Source organism: Pithys albifrons, chromosome 5 (assembly GCF_047495875.1).
Source record: "Pithys albifrons albifrons isolate INPA30051 chromosome 5, PitAlb_v1, whole genome shotgun sequence".
In the NCBI taxonomy this organism is placed as follows: domain Eukaryota; kingdom Metazoa; phylum Chordata; class Aves; order Passeriformes; family Thamnophilidae; genus Pithys; species Pithys albifrons.
Window position 1 is genome coordinate 35,002,962 of NC_092462.1, and position 19,867 is coordinate 35,022,828.

At 39.0% G+C, this 19,867-nt stretch overlaps 2 protein-coding genes across 4 annotated transcripts in view; both read left to right on the forward strand.

Annotated features, from left to right (window-relative positions):
- The window catches only part of KLHL2 (kelch like family member 2), a 61,955-nt gene extending 58,921 nt beyond the window's left edge, over window positions 1–3,034 (forward strand). For all 3 annotated transcript variants that reach the window (XM_071556199.1, XM_071556201.1, XM_071556200.1), the window contains 3 exons: window positions 1,187–1,327; window positions 1,494–1,637; window positions 2,259–3,034. In XM_071556199.1, the coding sequence (XP_071412300.1) occupies window positions 1,187–1,327; window positions 1,494–1,637; window positions 2,259–2,287 (314 nt within the window). In that variant the 3' untranslated portion in view covers window positions 2,288–3,034. The remainder of the gene's footprint in view (window positions 1–1,186; window positions 1,328–1,493; window positions 1,638–2,258) is intronic.
- A 1,214-nt stretch (window positions 3,035–4,248) lies between these two features.
- On the forward strand, window positions 4,249–12,452 carry MSMO1 (methylsterol monooxygenase 1). Its single transcript, XM_071556203.1, has 6 exons — window positions 4,249–4,374; window positions 5,968–6,273; window positions 6,935–7,083; window positions 7,995–8,121; window positions 9,878–10,032; window positions 11,508–12,452. Exons 2-6 carry the CDS (start codon window positions 6,019–6,021, stop codon window positions 11,713–11,715), a joined length of 894 nt encoding a protein of 297 aa, XP_071412304.1. The 5' UTR covers window positions 4,249–4,374; window positions 5,968–6,018; the 3' UTR covers window positions 11,716–12,452.
- The last annotated feature ends 7,415 nt before the right edge of the window (window positions 12,453–19,867 follow it).

Sequence of the window (19,867 nt, forward strand, 5' to 3'; positions counted from 1 at the left end):
GCCATGTATATGTAAGAATGGCTCTTACATACAATATTAGTGATATGTTTTCAAAGATATTTCAGCTGGTTATTAAGGTATTGGGGTTCTCTGTTGTTGTTTTTGTTTTACAATGAGTATTTTTTTCATCTGGAGGACTTAACTGATCTTTTGCATTCATACTTGTTTTTTCCCTTTAAAAAAGATTTTAAGCAGTGACCTTTCTGTGGAATCTTTTATGAACTATATTTGCAAATCTCTATCTCAGCTTTGAGTTTCACAATCTTAAATGTGACATATGTTAGATTTCCCAATATATTTTCATAGTGGTGCTCTTTCAATTGTCTTTATGGTCCATCAGGCAAGGGTTTTAATGCAAAAGCCCCCTACATTTCTGAAATTTATTATGTTTGGATACTAATAATGCATTATAAAATGAGGAGTAAATAGACACCTTTCTTTCTGCTTCCCCCATTACCATCTTTTCAGTATGTGCAGCCCAGTTAGCAAGTAGATAGAACTGGCTTTATTCATTCCTTCATTCCAAGCCCACAGATTGATAAACTTTTGTTGTATAGTAAAGGAGACTTTAGGATTAAAGAATACGTTTTAATATCCTTTTGGATATTTTGATAACTGAAGCTTGGCATTCTCCTCCAAATCCCAGAGAAGGTATTCACTCTTAACTCTTTACTTTTGTTCCGTATATATGTTTACAAAGTATTCCAACACTTCAGTGGAAACATCCCTATTGTATAATGTCTATCCATTCAGCTTTTATCCTCTGTATTGCACAGTTTTTACTTTCTAAAGATTCACTTACACTTTATCATCTTGTCAGATTTCCTTTATGCTGGCTGAGCACACTGTCTCATTTACTGTCACTTCTAATTAGTCCTAAATTTCAACAATCCTCATTTTCCTGCACATCATTTTTCGTCCAAAATTTTCTAAATCTTCTGTTGCAGAACAGCACTGGTCTTTGTATGCTGCAATATGGTAGATGGGCATGCAAGGCACTACTTTATCAGTGTCCTGCTATAGTTACTGTCTCTTTGCTTTAATGCGTCCTGACCCAAATGTTTTTTGAAAGAGTTTCTAGCATTGACTTAATGATCTATGTTAGTGGACACAGTATTTGTTTTTTCTCCTTTGTATCATTCAAACCATTCTCTGGTTAATTCTGAGTATTTTCATATTTTCACAGGTGTTGGTGTGTTAAACAATTTATTGTATGCAGTAGGTGGTCATGACGGTCCTTTGGTAAGAAAAAGTGTTGAAGTGTTTGACCCCATTGCCAGTACGTGGAAGCAGGTTGCAGACATGAACATGTGCAGAAGGAATGCAGGTACGTGCAACAATGACTTTAAAATCGTGCCAATGTCATTTGGTGTGAATGGCATGTTCGTGAATTTCTGCTTCTTTCATGATGTGGCAGAATAAAAACCATGCTTTTTTGGGGGTTGAATAAGTGAATTGCTATTTTTCATACTTGTTTCTTGTCATTTTTTTAGGTGTTTGTGCTGTAAATGGTCTTTTGTATGTAGTTGGAGGAGATGATGGTTCCTGTAATTTATCAACAGTGGAGTATTATAATCCAACAACTGATAAATGGACAGTTGTGTCATCTTGTATGAGTACAGGAAGGAGCTATGCAGGTAATGCATATAGATATTTTTAATAGACTATTTACAGTATAACAGCTAGGACAAGAAATTCAACAAAGCATCCAAACAGTCTTATCTAAGGTAAAACCTAAGGTACTAAAAGGGGTAGGAAGAATCTGATGGTACCTTTTGAATGATGACCTCAAACAATTATTCACTACAAGGAAACAATGGTATTAAACTGTACTCAAGAGAGATTCGACACATAAATGGTGATTCAGAAAGATGATTCTGTTATGATTAGTTTTTTTAACAAGAAATTGGTCTCAGTCTAGGGGGTCCAATTCAGAAGTTATTTGGTATTTAGAAAATGAGCTGTTTCCTTCAATAACTGCAGTTTCGGAAATGAATTATCTAAGTGAATGTTAAGTATATATTTCAGTGATAACAAAATTAAATTCAAGTTGAAGAAACTTTCAGAACATTGCACTGATTCAGACAGCTTTGTGTCAGAAATTAGGAAGAAGTATGTATGTGGATGCTGGTGCACAGCTAAATGCTAATTGCAACATACTATACTAAAATGATATATATACATGTATAGGTATATATTTTTTCTTGATTTTTAAAAAAATACTACCTAAAGAGTTATCCCTTTTTTCCCCACTCTAGGTGTTACAGTTATTGACAAACCCTTATGATCAGTAAAGGGATTTTCAACTTGATTATGCACTAGAAGCAGTCTTCAGCAAGTGTATTTGAAGTGACTGAGTATCTAAGCACTTCTCTACTTGTAGCTGCACCTTGAGTCACAGTGGAAGATGTGACTGTCTACAATGACAGATGACAGATGATGAAGATTACTCTAGGTAGAAGCAATGCGTGGGATTATTCTGCAGTTGAGCAGAAGCTGATTGAATTTGTGAAGCCTAGTGGACCTTTTTTTTAATTGCAAGATCTTCAACAAAAAAAAAAAGCCACCTTTCATAAGGACTGACTTACGTCAGTCATGACTGAGAAACGGATTGTCGGTGAAGAATGGTGTGTATTCTGGTGAAAGTAAATTTTTGTCTTATTTTTTCCAGACACTAATAATTATATTTAAGGAAATGAACTGTCAGTCTTCATAGTAGGCATTGAATCCCATCTCAGTAATTCAAGCTGGCACGGGATAAATTTGTTTCCTTTTATAAAACTTTTGTTACATAACTATACTATGTGCATATGTTTGTTGCTCTCTATTGAAACTCTTCAAAACCTGATTTTACTATTTATAATTTGGCACAGTACTTTGAATATGTCAGTACTATGTAGTAAAACAGAGCTGTATTTTTTGATATGTAACAATGCTTAACGCTACTAATTCCCACTGAAGGAGATCAGAGACGGTATAACACTTCTTAAATGTGTGTAATTTCAAGATCTTTTTAATAAAAATGTTGTCTGTACTTCAGATTTTTTTTTCCTGTTCAATTTTGGTCATGTTTAGATGTTACTTCTTTTTTTACCTTTTTATCCAAAAGGTGATTTGGCATGAGAATAACTGAAAATTTATAGTGAATGTATGCAATTGCATTGAACTTGCATGGTACTAAGGCCTATTTATGCGTGTAAGCTCAGCTTCTATTAGCCAGTATCTGAATATACTGTATGTGGCCATGCTTATAAAAGCAGTTCATTTTTATTTGTACTTGGATGGCCTCCTTTTAACATGACCAAAGTTACTGTCATATTTGAGACATTTTCTTCAAATAAAAGTTTGTACATTGTTTCTTAATGCCAACAGGTTGCTTAAAACTTGTGTTTCTCAATACAAGTCTCAAACCAAAGAATCCTGACATCAGAGAAAAAAAAATAAAAATTGGGGGACGGTGAGGTAGGCAGGAAGTTGGGTGTTCTAAACATCCCAATGCAAACCAATTAAGAATTAAGGTTTAGGAACCAGTCATGTCAGCATCAGTGGTTTGCCGCAGGCTTTGTTTCCGAAAGCTTTGGTTGTCCGAGAGTGAAGGAAGGACTGGCCCCCGGTACATTCCCGTGAAACCGCCTGAGGTGTGAGGGATGAAGGGGCCGAGCGGCTCTAGGTGCTCCAGCGCGATGTGCCAATGCCCGAGCTGCGCCGGGCGCGGACCGGAGCCCTGCCCTTCGCACTGTAGGACTTTACCCGCATGGCAACCCCCAGGAACGGGGCTCAGGGCCGTGGCCACCGTGACGACACAGTCGCCTTCGTACTCCAGTGTTTTCATTAGCAGTGGAGCAGGAAGCGGGTCCGGACACCTGCAGGGCTCACAACAACGCGTCCGCCCGCACGACGGCTCCTGCAGACAAGCGCTTTGAAGGCAGCGCAGGGGGCTGGCGGGCAGCGCTTCCCACCGCTGCTCCTGCGGCGCCAGGTGGGGAGCCGGACCGGGAATCTGGAAGCGGCGCAGCGCTAGCGCCCCGCGGGCCCCGCCCCATCGCGTCGTGTGCGTCACCCGCCTGCCCCCATCCCATTGGCCGAGCGCCGCGGTCTCACTATCCTCACTCCACCCCTTCAACCAATCGCTGCGCGGCAGCCGCCGCTCTGGTCCCGCCCCCCACCCGCCTGACCCTGCGCCGCTGCCCCCAGCTGGCCAATGGGCGCCACGCCAGACGGTGCCGTGTGGCCAATGGGCGGGCGCGCTGGCGGAGCGGGCGGCCCCGGCGGGCGGTACCGCTGCGAGGACGCTGCTGCTGTTGTCGCTGCTGCTGCCGCTGCTGTCACCGACATCGACACCATCGGCACCGCCGTCACCGAGTCCGCCACCAGGTGAGAGCGGCGGGCGGGCTCGCTCGGCGCGGAGTTGCCGGTGCCGGGCGGGCTGCGCGGCTCCTGCCGGGCGTCTCCCCTCGGCATTCCCCGCGCGTGGGCGCCGTGTGCCTGGTCCGACTGCTCCCTCGCAGGGGCCCGGCGGGACGGGCGAGCCTGCTCCCAGTGCGGGCTGGCCGCTGATCCCTCGGCTGCCGGCGGCTTTTTCGGGGGGAGAGCGGGTAAATTGACTTGGGTGCTCGAGGCTCAGGAGCTCGGGTTGGTAGCTGCTTTGGCATCTGATGGGATGCTTTTGCTGTTAGTAAGAAATGGCAACATCATGATGCTGTTGCTAAGAAACAAATAATTAGTGTTGCTGAATACTGGCTTAGTATATTGTTTGGTATGTTAGGATATGTTATTTGGTATGTTAGACATTGGAATGGGCTGCCCGGGGAGGTGGTGGAGTCACCATCCCTGGGGTGTTTAAGGAAAGACTGGACATGGCACTCAATGCCATGGTCTAGTGGATGTGATGGTGTTCGGTCATGGGTTGGACTCCATGATTTCAGAGGTCTTTTCCCACCTAATTGATTCTGATTTATGTTAGACCTAGCCTAAGCCTAACATCTGGGGACTGACCAGTGTCAAACAAGGAAGTTTGAGAGGGGTAGGTGGTCCAGAGCAGGGCCCTGAAAATGGTCAGAGGACACATCACCTATGGGAGGAAGCTGGCAGAGTTGGAGTTGAGCTGCCTGAAGGTTCCAAGGACACTATAGTGTGGCCTTTTGGTGAAAAAAGGGAGCTTCTTGCCAAGGCTTGTAGTGACAAGGCATGAGACAGTGGTTTTAAGCTAAAAATGGTTGGGTTTAGATTGGGCATAAGGATGAGAGTGCTGAGGGACTGAAACAAGTTGCCCAGAGAAGTTGTGGATGCCCCATTCCTGAAAGTGTTTGAATGCCAGATTGGATGGGGCTTTGATCCACATGATTTAGTGAAAAATGTCCCTGTCCATCCCAAGAGCAACCCTCTATGACTACAAATGACCCTTAAAGGTCCCTTCCAACCCAAACCAACAGGCAGCCTAGTCTGTGAAAGTGGCACAAGTTCAGGGCACCTGCGGGAATGCAGCGTCCATGCTTTTGGGAGCTGTGATGAAAAGTCCATTACTCACAGAAAGGTAGATTGCCTCAGGCCAGCTGCAGTGTTGATTTTAATAATTTGCATGGATTTTGACTCACAGCTGTGAGAAGAATGGAACTGGATAATCAAGAGGTCACAGTAAATTAATTTATTAAATCTCATTTGAACCTTTCCATGCTCTTTTAGTATAGAATATAATTATCCCACAAAAAACTTGAAATAAAACTGGCCAATAATTAGTACTTCGTAATCTTTTGCTCCCTTGACCTAATCTCCAAACCTAAGAGCTGATTGCCTCTCAAATTGCTTCTCAAACCTAAGCGTTGTCCTTTTAGTCTATCCTGTGGAAAGAGAATCTGTATTTCCCCTGTTTTTCCAGTTTTTACTTTTAAAAGTATGTAACAACTATGATAGGTCGTGTTTTTTTTTCTCTGAAGATTAACTACTGTTAAATCTTTCTCTAAATTGCAGGGTACTGACAACTATAGAAGAGCTGTAATTGTGATGTTTTATGCTTGAACGATGGCAATGAACGACAGTGTTAATATCTTGAACTCTGCTTATCTGGCAGTGGAATATATAGACTCTTTCTTGCCTGACAATCCCCTGCAGCAACCATTTAAAAATGCCTGGAATTACATGCTGGATAACTACACAAAGTTCCAGATAGCAACTTGGGGGTCACTCATAGTTCATGAAGTTTCATACTTCTTGCTCTGTGTACCTGGATTTGTCTTCCAGTTTATACCATACATGCAAAAGTATAAAATTCAGCAGGTAAGAGAAAGTTGTGAACTATACACTTCCTGATTTGTCTTTGAACACATCAAATAGAGCATATAACTGCAGTATCACAGTTTCCAAGGTATATGGCCCCATTTCATCTGAACATCCCAGAAATGACAGAGTAGAATTCCAGTGTATGTATCTAAAGATCATTGTTTTCCCCCAGTTCATTGCTTTATGAATTGGAAATTAACAACACCAGCTTCTGAAATTATTATAGGAGTTCATAAAATGTCTCCCTGCAAAACCTGGATGTTTTCAAGACAATTTCTTTGTCCTTCAGCTTCTCTTTGTATTATTTTAGCAATGGAAATGCATTCTGTGGTGTGAAGAAGAAAAGCAAACCTAAGTTGTATTAACCTGTTGAGTATGAAGTGTTCCTGCTAACTATAAACACTAAAATAACAAAAATAGTTTGGGATGACTGGCAAAGACAACTTACATTAAAACACTAGCTTAGAAAAAAAAGAGGTTTCAATGAATCTAAATCACATCCCTTGTCATTTGTATTGCCTGAGTTAATTTGCATTATTGGAAGACATGCTATCTGCTTCGAAGGTGAAATGACACCTTCTCCAAGTAACTTTTTGCAGCACTTCAGTTATGTGCAGTAGAAACAGTAACACAATTGATTCTTTTTGCTTCTTTTTAGGATAAACCAGAAACATGGGAAAAACAGTGGAAGTGTTTCAAAACACTCCTCTTCAATCACTTCTTCATTCAGCTTCCTCTGATTTGTGGTACCTATTACTTCACAGAGTATTTTAACATCCCATATGAGTGGGAAGAGATGCCTAGATGGTATGTAGATTTTTCTGCTATGTTGATGCTGAGTTACATACAGTTGGAGGCAGAATTTTTAACAGTTAATGTTGTCAACATTAATACACAATAATTTTCTGGCAACATAAATCGTCTGTATTAGTCATCCTTTTGTTGATGATTAACTGCTATAGGAGCTAATTGGAATTTTCTAGATTTTTTTAAATGGCCCCAAAGTTTTTCTAATCCTCAGAATAAAGGAGATTAGGAGAGAGTTTATGGAAGTGAAGCAAGATTCATGGTGGCAGGGTTTAAATGTTGGACTTCTGGGGGGAGTTTGATTCATCCAAATTTTTTTATTCCTTCTAAATATTTCTTCCCTCCATGTTGTAGGTGTTCCTCAATGCAGTAGGGTGTTCCTCAAAGGCGAGAATGTACCACCTGCTTCATATTCTCTTTTATATGGACTAAACTGATGCACCTTTAAAGAAAGCTGAACTAGCTATAAGTGTACCCCTCCTCGCTCACCTCCTCCCCCACCAGCCCTGATAGCAGTTTTTTACCACAGAAGGTCATCTTTCTTGGAAAGCCATTTGCTCCCTGGTGTAGATGGCTGATGCAGCTCTATATTTTTATATCAAGGTCTCACACGGTCTGTGTTTCGACTATACACTGTGTGTTCTTTGTAGACTGCATGTGTAATATTGAAATGACAGCTTGTTACACTGTGCTAACTCTTCAGCATATCAACAGATGAACTGATAAGCACAATAGCCTTTTTACCTGGTAATTGGTATTTTTAGCATGTTAAAAAAGTAGTTTCAGTGCACTGTTGTACAGTCAGTAAAAAGTATACTCATTTCTGACCATTATTAGCATATAAACTATTTTCTTTTCCAGGACTGTGTGTCTGCTAGTATATAACTAATAGCTCTTCTGCTTTTTTAAAGGTATATTCTGGTTGCCCAGTGTTTTGGGTGTGCAGTAATTGAGGATGCCTGGCACTATTTCCTGCATAGATTGCTGCATCACAAGAGAATTTACAAGTACATCCATAAGGTTCACCATGAGTTTGTTGTATGTATTCCTTGACTTTCTTCTTTAATAATAGTTTATAGTATATGTTCCATACCACCTATTTAAATATCTTATTGGAAAGACCTAAGAATTTTGTGTCCCTCTCACAGTAGGTAGACATCTTTTCTTGAGTTCATTGTCAAGAACAGTCATCCATTTTGTTTCTGCAGACACCTCCAGTAATTTTATTTTATTTCATGGGAATTAAAGATTGCACTCTTGCTGAAGTTTAATCATATCTGTTGAGCGAGGTGAAGCAGGCTTTAAAAAGTGTACATATGGGTCTCATCATTAGAGGAAGGGAAATAGTAAATATCTGGGTTTGGTTGTTTGGTTGGTTCCCCACCACCTGGGCTGTTACCCAGAGCATACAAATCCCCAGAATTTGATTAGACAGGCAGCTCTTGCACAACTTGGGCGTGTGCATCCTATGCATGATTCAGGCAAGTATTACAGCTTTGGATGTGGGGTTCTAGAGCACTCCAGCCCATTGTGCAATACTGCATCAAGAGCACAGTGCAGCACAGAGATTTTGGGTGGTTCTGCAATTTAGTGTTATTACCCAGCACTGAGCACACTTGACCGGAGGAGATGTTGTGAGACAGGTAAGGTCCAGCAGTGCTTGCACATTACAGTTAATATCCTGTGTTTAGATGGCACTGCCTCAGGATCACAGAAGTCAGTGCTACTGCATTTGTGTAGTGGTGTGTTTCAGGGTACAACCTATGCAGTGCCAAAAGTAAACTGCAACCTGCTGGAGCAGGGTGGTTTATATATGTGCTGGCAATAACAGAGGAGCCTGGTGTTGATGGATGCATGCATATGTACAGACATCTGCAGCAGCAGCTGCTCTGTTCCTCTTGCTCTTGGCAGCCCCTTAGATCTCTGGCAGGAGCAGCTTTTGGCCATTATTCTTGAGAGTGGTTAGCCATTCTCACAGAAGTGCTCTGTGGGCTAATAGCTGTTTCAAAAACTTTTCCTGATAGTAAAAAGTGATGATTTTAAAATATCCTTAAGACAAAGTGGACTTTACTTTTTTCTGATGAGCTTATTTATAACCTTCAGCATTAAGTTAAAATTTTTTAAACTGTACTCTATGTATGGTGTTCTGCTTTCTGTGGAATGTCTTGTTTTGGTAAACCAAATGTAGGAATGACTGATGTGTGTGTGTGTGTGTGTGTGTGTGTGTGTGTGTGTGCACATATATATATGTAAAGGAGAGAAAATGTTTTAAATCCATCTCAACATCTGAGTGGTACAAATTTATTTTTAAAGATGGTCAAAGATGAGGGATTTTTACTTTTCATAATAAATTCCTAAGTGAGTCCTGCTTCTGAGAATATTTTGGCTTCCTTCTTTCTTCCGCTTCCAAGACTGGATATGTGGCAAAGCTGATAGGAGCTTTCCAAACACTTTAATATTCCTGAAATAATGCTATGACCTGGAGTAATGGTAGGCCTAAATAAAAGTTTTCAACTTTTCAACTAGTAGTGAAGTGTTTGGAATTACTAATGGAATGATAATTCTGACCTTGGAATACTGTTTTCCCCATGGAGGACTGAATACATGCGTTATGACCCTTGCTCAGTCATACCCTGTTTTTTGCCCACAACATCATTCCATTTGTCCTGTTGCAGTCTTGTGGAGTAATGGGAAGGAGAGAGTAGCACAGAAATATGATGATTTGGTGATTCTTATTTGGGTGTATATAAGACTGAAAATGATGACTTGTTTCCTGTCTCCTGTCTCTTTCTAGTCTCCATTTGGAATGCAAGCAGAATATGCTCATCCTCTGGAAACACTTATACTTGGAACTGGCTTTTTTATTGGAATTGTTGTTTTCTGTAACCATGTGGTTCTTCTCTGGGCATGGGTGATATGTCGCTTGATGGAAACCATTGATGTACACAGGTGAAATGCTTATTGCTTCTTAATTGCTTTTTCTCTTGCCCCTAAGTCTGTCTCAAACTTACCTGTCCCTTTCATGAGATGTACTGCTTATTTTGCACTGAAATGCTTTTATGTGTCTTACAGATAATGGCACAACCTGAAGAGTTGTCACTGTTTTCTGTTTTGAGTAGTGTTAACAGGTAGTCTTGCTGATTAAAAGGGTGTGGACTATCAGCTAGAGCATCTCAAGGAGGGTTTGAGAAGCTGGGTGCCTCGTTATCTGAAGTGATCCTAAGCATATTAGAACACCAAAAATCAATTACAAAAAGAGATATTGCAGCCAAGAGTTCTTTCTGTTTAATATTTTATCAGACTGTTTTCTTGGGCCAGGGAAGCTTTATGCTATATGACCACTGACTCTCTTTAAAATAAATGTATAAATTTCTTCTCTTTAGTTGTTTATTTATTGTAGGTACAAAGGACAAGACTTCTTGTCTCTGTAGTAAAATTACTTAGTTCAAACTTGGCTCCAAAATGCTAGGGCAAATCCCAGTAGGCTTAGTTTAGTTCATCTACAAATGAATGAGCTTTTCTTTCCTGTGTTTAAGGACGAAGGAGTCACTAAGAGTTCATTTTTGAAATGCTAGTATTAACACTTGACCTTATATTTGTGAATATATTATGAAGCATATAGTGTCCTATTGCAATTTGAGTGTCAAGTGTTTTAGTGGAACATGAACTACTAGTAAATGCATCATATAGAGCATGGGTGGTTAGTTACATATTGCAAAGTATGTGTTGTGACATAAAGCAATTGATGCAAACCCTGGATTTCGTCTGATAATTACCATTTGAGTTCAATGACCACATGAGTTGTTTATAACAAATTACCATGTGCTATCCCCACTAGGTGGCGGTAAAATGCTTTCCAGTACTATTAAGCAAAAGAGTTGAAATCCTTCTAAAGCAAACTGTTCTGTTTTAAATCTTATTTTAATCATATATTTGAATTTTAAATATTTTTAAGAACTTACAGTAAGCTGAAAATAACAGTAGGCATACTGTAACTGTAGTTGATTTGAGATGCTCTCTCATGAGCTGCTGAGCTGATGCCCATAGCTTGTCACTAAAAGACAGTGTTACCTCTTGTTCCTCCTTTCTATTGTCACTCCTAGCCAGTTAAAACTGCTAAGCCAGAACAAAGTCAACCACTGTGATTTTATAGGTTATTTGCTTGAATTTTTTCATATTACCTAGTAAACTGAGCTGAAAAGCAAGTGTCAAAGCCATTGTGGGATAGTTTACAGAATCATTTGGCTGGGATCGGAGCAATCTTGTTTTCATACTAAGTCAATATCATAGTGATTACCTCAGGGCCTTAGAATACCAAACAACATTTTGTTTTTATAAAATGACAAGTTGGTGTTTATATTTTGTAGTTATTTCTGGGAAAAATCCTTACCGTTGTTTCTTTTCTTTTTTTTTCTCCCCTATAGTGGCTATGACGTTCCACTGAACCCTCTTCATTTGGTGCCTTTCTATGCTGGGGCCCGTTTCCATGATTTCCATCACATGAACTTTATTGGTAACTATGCCTCAACCTTCACATGGTGGGACAGAATCTTTGGTACAGACTCTCAATTCATTGCCTATCAAGAAAAAGAGAAGAAGAAACAATTCATAACAAAGAAGAAGGCTAACTAAATTTCCAGTGTAAAAGTCAAATTTTGCTTTTCTGTAAAGCAAAATCATGATTGTGTGTTTAGCATAAATCTTGTTCCTTGGCTAAGGGGTAGGGAAAAACAGGTAATTAAACTGCAGTATCTTTCTAATGGGAATGTTTTCTATTTTATACATAAGTACTGCATATATTTTAACTACAGATTTAAAGATGATGGAAAAAAACTGAGATGAATTGTGTCTATCTTCTTTTTTTTCATTGGATAAAAAGAAGTCAACTTTATCTATAATATTGCCCATTTTGGATCCAGGTAGAATTGTACAGGTACACTGAAGTTGGTCTTAGTTTTTTTAATATATATTCTTAAATTTGTACTATCAAATAGCAGAAGATATTAACTAGTATGATCACTGTATTATTTAAATATTGAATAAAAGTTGCTTAAAACCAAAATATCTGTTACTAGGAAGCTTGGACAGGTCTTTTGCACACTGGATAATGTGAACTGCTAATAACAGAATACCTGGCTAAACATGAGTTTGCAGAGACATTCCTGATCTAGATTTATTATGTTATTTTAGATAACAGGTAAAAAGAACTTTTTATTTGAATAAACTCAGTTTTTGCTGCTCTTTTCAAGTTGGTCTGTCAGTGTACTTAGCATTTACATTACATTCTTCTCTATGTGTTGTAATTTGCTGAACTGACGTGTTGCTATATTTGCACTTGTGACTGATGAAATAAATGTGGTTTGGTTTGATGCATGTGTTCTATTTTTCATATGCTTCTTAATACAAAGCCGTGATAAAAAACATGTAGGGTGTATAGTGTCTTCCTCTTCATCTGTTTAAGGAAGTGTCGCAGGTTTGTCCTGGCTGTTGCCAACCCTGGACTGGCCCCCCTTCCCCCTCCCAGAACCTTCCCAGCAAAGGAAAGAAAAAAAAACTGAAAAGAAACGCACTCTAGAAAAACTGAACTGAATAAAAAGAATAAATTATATTTACTAACATTTACAAACCACACTGTATACACAATACATAGGATCCCACCCCCCAGGGGAGAGGGGAAGGGAGAAAAGGGGAATGATTAGCCGGAAAATAGGGAAGACACCAACCCAACCCAAAGAAACCGAATGAATCAAAACAAACACAATTAAAAACCTCAAGGAAGGGGAACAAGAATGAAACAATCTCACCCAGGACAGGAGAACCACCAGGCACCGGAGGGACCAGACTTCAACCACCTCCCTCCAGCTCCTCAGCCAAGGAAGCGAAGAAAGAACCAAAACCACTCCCCCACTGCTACGTGGAAGAAACGTGTGGAATACTTGTAACTTCCTTAGATACAATGGTTACTGAGGAAGCCATGGGTCAAACCATTACAGGAAGAAGCATTATTTGTAAGTATGGTTTATTGCAGTTCCATCTGTTAAACTAAGACAGCAGTAAGAAATGGAAATGGAGAACATGCACATTCTGTTGGTTTGTGTCTTTAAGGACTTGGATGCATAACCTCTCAATGTAGCAACAACTTTTGAGCCATGTGCTTTCTCGAGTTAATCTACAGCTTGATCACAAACAAAATCTCAAAATCTACTACTTCAGGTGTACTAGAAGCAGTAGTCAAATATTTTTTAATCTACTATAAATATTTGTTTATTGCACAGGAAATAAAAGTGAAAGTACTTGAGAAGGGTTTAAACCCTTACATCTTGCACTTTATATTGTCACATCAGCTGTTCTTCAGTCTTCAAATACCACTTCAACTACTCTGTAAGTCCTTTAGAGAACTTTAGAGTGTTTTAAGACCTCACCTGGAGTTTCATTCTGCTTCACATACAGTTTGTATAATACTCAAAACAGGTACTCCAGTGAAAGTTCAGATGAGATCAGGCTTCTAACAAAACCCAAGGTTTGAATGACATGTGGAATGACTCAAATATTACTTGAGATATGGGAGTAATTCAAATTCCTCTTCTGCATGTGCTTTGTAGAAGCTTTTAGTTCTCTATCTGTATCCCTGTTAAAATTCAGCATTCTTCCCTGTAAAAAGAAGTAAAAATTATTTTACTATGGCAGGTGAGTGGAAGCTGAAATCCCTGTATTTTTCAGTTTTCAGCAGAGACTGCTACTAAGACTTGCGGAATCCATATGCACTGCCAGCCTGAACTCTCCATGGTGGAAGTGATCTCTTTAATCAGATTTTAAAGATGGCCATTGTCTTCTGATGTGTCAACTCCCACTCCCATCCTGCAGCTGCAGCTATACTTAGTTTCATTTTACTGAACCATTAGCCTAAAAACACAAGGAGCTTTCAATGCTTCAGATTTTCCCTGAAAAATTAAGAGAAAACTACAATAGAACACACACAGGAAAATAACTTCCCACTCCCCAATTAATACAAAGTGTATCACTCTAAATCTATAAGTATTCTAAAAGACACCTATCAAGAAACAAAGTATAACAACGAAATATTTATACTTCCCTGAATTCAAACAAAATGCAAGCAGAGGCAGCAGGAGGAGGAGCAAGGCCTATTCCAAGACAGAAGCTGGATCACATCCAGCTTGTACCTCGGCCATGGCAGAACTGAACAAAGCCACTCCCACACACTGGATTTTACACTCTTTGAGATGATGTAGTATGGTATGGAATACAATATTATTGGCTAGAAGGAGTCAGCTGTTAGCTAGCTCAGCCCAGCTCAGATCAGCTGACAATCCCAGGCCTAGCTGAACTTTAAAACCTAAGTTTAGGCCCACCTGGCCAAACCCATAACATTACATCATTCTATTCGCTGGCTTTCAGCACACTGCCTTGTGTATACACTTGCAAAATTATGCAAACTTGTAAGCCAATTACTTAAATAATCTAATAAAGGTATTTGTAAAAGCTTGTTCTCTCAGTTATTGAAAAGCTCAATCAGAGTGCTAAAAGCTTGTTGGGATTGACTTACAAATTGCAATGTGTCTTCCATTCTTCAAGCAGTTTAAAAATAATGCAATCTTAATGCTTATACTATTGTTTGAGGTAGTGTGCATGGGGTTTTTTTGAACCTTTGTTCATTACTTGAATCTGTGGTTTTCTCACATCCGTTGGTATTTTAGTTTTTTTGGTTATTTTATGTACATCTCTAGTGTGATCACATCGTTGCTTTTATCTTTTTTTAACAAATCCCTAGAGAATTCTGTAAGCGCTGCTTTATAAATTTATTCTTTTCTGAAAAAAAGAAGTGCCTGCTGGACCTCTCAATACAGGAACTTGCATTTGAAACCCACAGACTTGTTTTGCTGCAGTACTAGACAGATCTGCATTTTACTACCATTTACCACTTTTTCAAATGCAGAACCTTGTATTTTTTACTGAATGTATCCTGAGTAAATGACCTATCTCATTACCTCGTATGTATTTCAAGAACTGTGTCAGACAATTACATTTTTGTTATTTTAGGCCTTTCTCAAATAAGACAGTACTGATTCCCCCCCTCCCCCCATATTTCATGAGAGAGACTATAGAGCATGGGTAGTTCTGAAAATGAAGATGGTTTTGTGCAAAGAGAGCAACGTACGGGTAACAGTTTTGGTTCTTCACAAGACACAATAAAACGTTACGCAATCAGTTGTTCTTCATCCTCTTTAACAAGGAGACAAATTTAAATGTGGTAACGTAGGAGAATAAGTGGGGAAGGAACATTTTCCACCACATAATCTTTTCCTGAAAGTCCAGTTAGTTTAAGTAAAGCTCATCTGTGGGAAATAACAGTTTGTACTATCACTTAGGATATGGCAATAAGTAAGTCCTATGAAAGCAATTAATTAATTTCTTGGGGTTTATGTCAAAAAAACATGCAAATTTGAAAAGCATAATAAATTGTTAGGATTGCAAAATAATCAACTTTTTCGTGGCTGATGTGAAATACTAAATGAGGCAGTTTATTTTACACTAGCACAATCTGCCAGAAAATATTAATCTTGATCAATATTATTATATTTGCAGATTATATTATTTCATTTATTTTCCTTGCAGAGTTTATAATAAATGCTGCATGTTCTATGATAATCTTAAAGAAAAGTGTGATATGCTTCTATATTTTTGACATTCAGGGTTTTTAAAAACATTTTATTACTGAAACCTGCATTATGGCTACAGATTGTTGCTGACTACAGTGTCTGGTTCATTGCCTCCAAATCTCCATCTTGTTGCCATTGCCTCTCACACTCTCAGCTGCAGCCTTCTGGCAAATCTCAGCCATGGAAACCTGCAACTGGCAGGTCCAGGGAGAAGACAACTTTGTGCCATTAGTTCTTGCTAAAAATTTGTCTGTGAAAGTAATAAACACAACAGTCAAATTGCTTTTCAATTGTATTTTTACCAGTTAACCAGATTATATCATGTCCTCTTCAGTAAGGCTTTTCATCTGTTTCTCAAATCACTTCTGTGGCTTGTCTCTGAACTTTCACAGTCTTGTTTCAAGTGTAGGTACCAAAATTTTGTGTTCAGGTTGTTCTAACACCACCTTAGTGATATATCCTTCCTCTTAACCATAATCCTTCTGTCTAAGCATTGCTCTGGAAAATAGTTGTTATCTATCTTTTGTGATCTGTCAGTGCTTCAAGAAATACTTTTGCCAGACTGTTATGAATGTGTTTTGTATATCTTGCTCTTAAGTGTAATTTGAAATTTGCTTCTCTGAAATCTTTAAATGTGCTTGACATATCAGGTAAACCACATTCCAGATCTGCTATAGCCTTATTATCACCATTTTAATCAGTTTTGATTCACATTTATGTAATTACAGACTCAATTAACCCCCAGATTTGAAATACTGGTACCTATGTGTCCTAGTTAAAGAGGCCAGGACCCACTGTGTGGGTGCAACTAAAACTACACCCTCTATGTCCTTTCTGATGAACTGTTAATAATGGATCCTCTGCAGCAGCTGCCCAGGGCACACCTGACACCTCAGGCTACAAGCTGGGTGTTAAGGAACTCTGGGACGCATGAGAATGTTTTCTGTCTTCACACCAGTGACAGCTCTGATAACTCCCCTACTGGGCGGCATTAGCACCTCCACACCCAGTCTGAGGGGTCACATCTGCTAATGGGCCATTACAGACTGGCATAACAGGCAGTTGCAAGGACCTAGACCATTTAAGATTCCAAAAATATTCCCTGACTCACCCACAGTGAAACTCCCTGCCCTGGGGGAGATACTGGACATTCCTATCTGAACCTAAACATATATAATCTTTGGGTTTGGGGACTTTGGCTACCACTTGTTAGATCAAGAGGAGGACCAGAACCTCAACAGGGCTGCGACTGCCACTCTGAACAAGACTGAGACCACCACCAACTCACCAACAGGTTTTCCTTTCCTTTTATGTTGTACTCGGGGGAGCAGGTGTCTCTCAGCACAGGGGCTAACAAACACTATTCTGTTCATGCCTCAGGGTGCTGGGTTATACATCTGGTTTTTGTGGGTTTAAACCAATTTTTTCTCTGTATCAACGTATTTATTGTGATCTTTTTAGTAAATTGTAATCTCTCTTGAGTTGGGTTCATTTCTCCTGCTGGTTTACCTTTAAACCAGCACATTGTGGAAGACCAGAAGAATGCTCCTCTAAGATCATATCTCACCACTTTAAAAAAACGTGTCAGCTAGTTTTGCAAACTCTCACAGTGATCCTGCATGGTAGTTTCTCTGTGTGAGAGTGTTTGGCACCACAGCCAGGCTATACCATCTCTCGGAAGCAGCATTCCAGTTCAGTGTCCAGGGCTTAGCATCACTCCAAGAGCAATTATTACTCCTGCAAACTGACACAAGGGGCAGCAGTAAGTCATGGCCATTTGTGTAGATATGCCCTGTGTAAATGCAAATGTCAGATATGTTTTGCATAAAATTTAAGTTGCAATCTATAAAGAGGTTCATTGCAGAATTGTTACATACATAGGATGTTCATCATCCCGCAAGAGCACAGTATGCTCTTAAATACCTGATAGGGCTGGATTTCAGTAACATGTGAGTCATCTAGCAGCTGGAGACAATGAAAGATTTGGTCTTGCCATGCTTGGAAGGTGGGTGACTTTTTTCTTCTGCATTTCTGTGATGTCCTGCATAAGTGACTTGTCTTTATTTATATTTTTACAATTTTTTGTTGTTAATATTTCCTTTGCCCTGCTTTACATTACGCCCCTTCTTAAGGTATTGGAAAAGCTGCAACTTTCTATATCTCAATGCTGTTTTGTAAGCATTCAAGAAATAGAGCCACTGAGTTGTGCAAGACTTTTTGAAGGTTGTTAATTGAAGCATCTATCTTGAAGACATATCTTCAAGTGACCAGAGCTGCCAGGTGCAGTATATGTGTATATGGTCAGCATTCCAGTGAGTTTTGTAAAATCTTCTTACAGTTACAAATATCTCTACCTACTTGCTCGGTAATTTGTCAACACTGAGATCAACTGTTTTCTCTTTTAAATTGATCCTTGCTGGCGAATCATGATTTGCTGAAAAAGACAGATTTAGGTAAGTAAAAAGTATTGGAAAATTTGAATAAGAAAATTCTATTTGAACAAAAGAATGGAGTAATCTATAAATATGTATGAATATCATATGTATGTTTGTGTGTATATGTAGATTTGTCTATAAATAAATACTTTGGAAATGTCAATGAATTTTTTCACCATTACCAAGTTATTTAGGCTGTGTCTGTTGGTGAAATATAACTTACTATTTGGTGTTATATACAGACATAAAAGAGAGGTAAACCAGATTTGAAATCTGCTGAGCAGTACATTTCCTGGAGCACTTCTGCTCCACTCACTGCTCTCATTAGTATTACCAACTTATGAGGCCATACCCAGATGCCTGGTTATGCACGTAGGCTGGGAATACCCCTGGGGTTAGTGTATTCCTCTGAGACTAAGGCAAGTGCCAAAACTTTTTCCATATTATAAGGAAATTTGGCCTTTGTCTTTGACGATAGTCATCATCCCTGAACTATGGAAAATAGAAGGAAGGATTAGATACAAAGGAAGTCATCAATTTATTCCTCCTACTCAGTTCTGCAAATGCTCCTAAACTCTCTGAGAATTTAAAAATTGTTTCTTAATCCCCTATTTAAAAGAAATTAGTATGTGTGAAATCAAAATTAAATATTTGATAGTATATAAACCACCCTGTTTTACACAAGATATATATGTGCATATGTTTTTATAAGTATGAATTCTCTTAATTTTTTAAGGGTGGATAGGGGCTTAATGAGTATGGAAATAAATGTAAATGTTTCAAATATTGTTGTGAGACTAATTTTGTGTAGTGGAATTCACTGCTTGAAGAGATGAAATGCATGATTTCTGGACCCACATATATCTTTTAGTGATCTATTTTGGGCAAATAAATTTGAAGGGAAGCCAGTGAGAGTTGCTACAACACACAAAGGGTTTTTTTAATCAGAAAGTTACCCAAGAAAATGATACTATGAGTTTTAAATCACAGCATCACCAGATTTATTTACTTTGTGTATTGAATGCAAGGAAAAGTGATTAAGAAACAAGGAACGTTTAGCCTGTGATGAATGTAGCCAACAAAACTGATAACGAATGTGAATCTTTTGAATGCCAGGTCAACTATCTTTATTTGCAGGTCAGTTTCAAGCCCTGAGAGTGCTGCATGTATTGCACTTAATTCTAAAACAGGGTAAAGTCATAAACAAATTCATACTACAATTAATGCTGTTAGGAAGGAGAGAATTCAGAAAGATAGCATTTTTGTGATCCTAAACCCAAAAAGTGATCTTGGTAGGAGAAAACACCATATCAGGTAGTTTGTATACATCCAAGTCTTGTGAAATTCTTAGGCCAAATTTGCATTGTCATAAACCCAGAGCTAGTGTGACATGATCTGGCAGGCATCTCCCAAAGTTTTCTAGAAGTAAGAATGGAGAGTTGAAGACTTCAAGAAGTGCACTGAAGGTGGTTTTGCACATGGTTGCCTACTGGTAACCTGGAATTAAACTAGACAGAGAAGCTTCTGAACCTAGATGGCTTTGAAAGATGTTAAGGACTGGACAAGCAGAACTTTGGTTCTTGTTATAAAGAAACACATCAAATAGTCTAGGATTGAGTTACAGCACTGGTAGACAACAAGTATCGGTTATATCAAGTATTTGTGCATAGT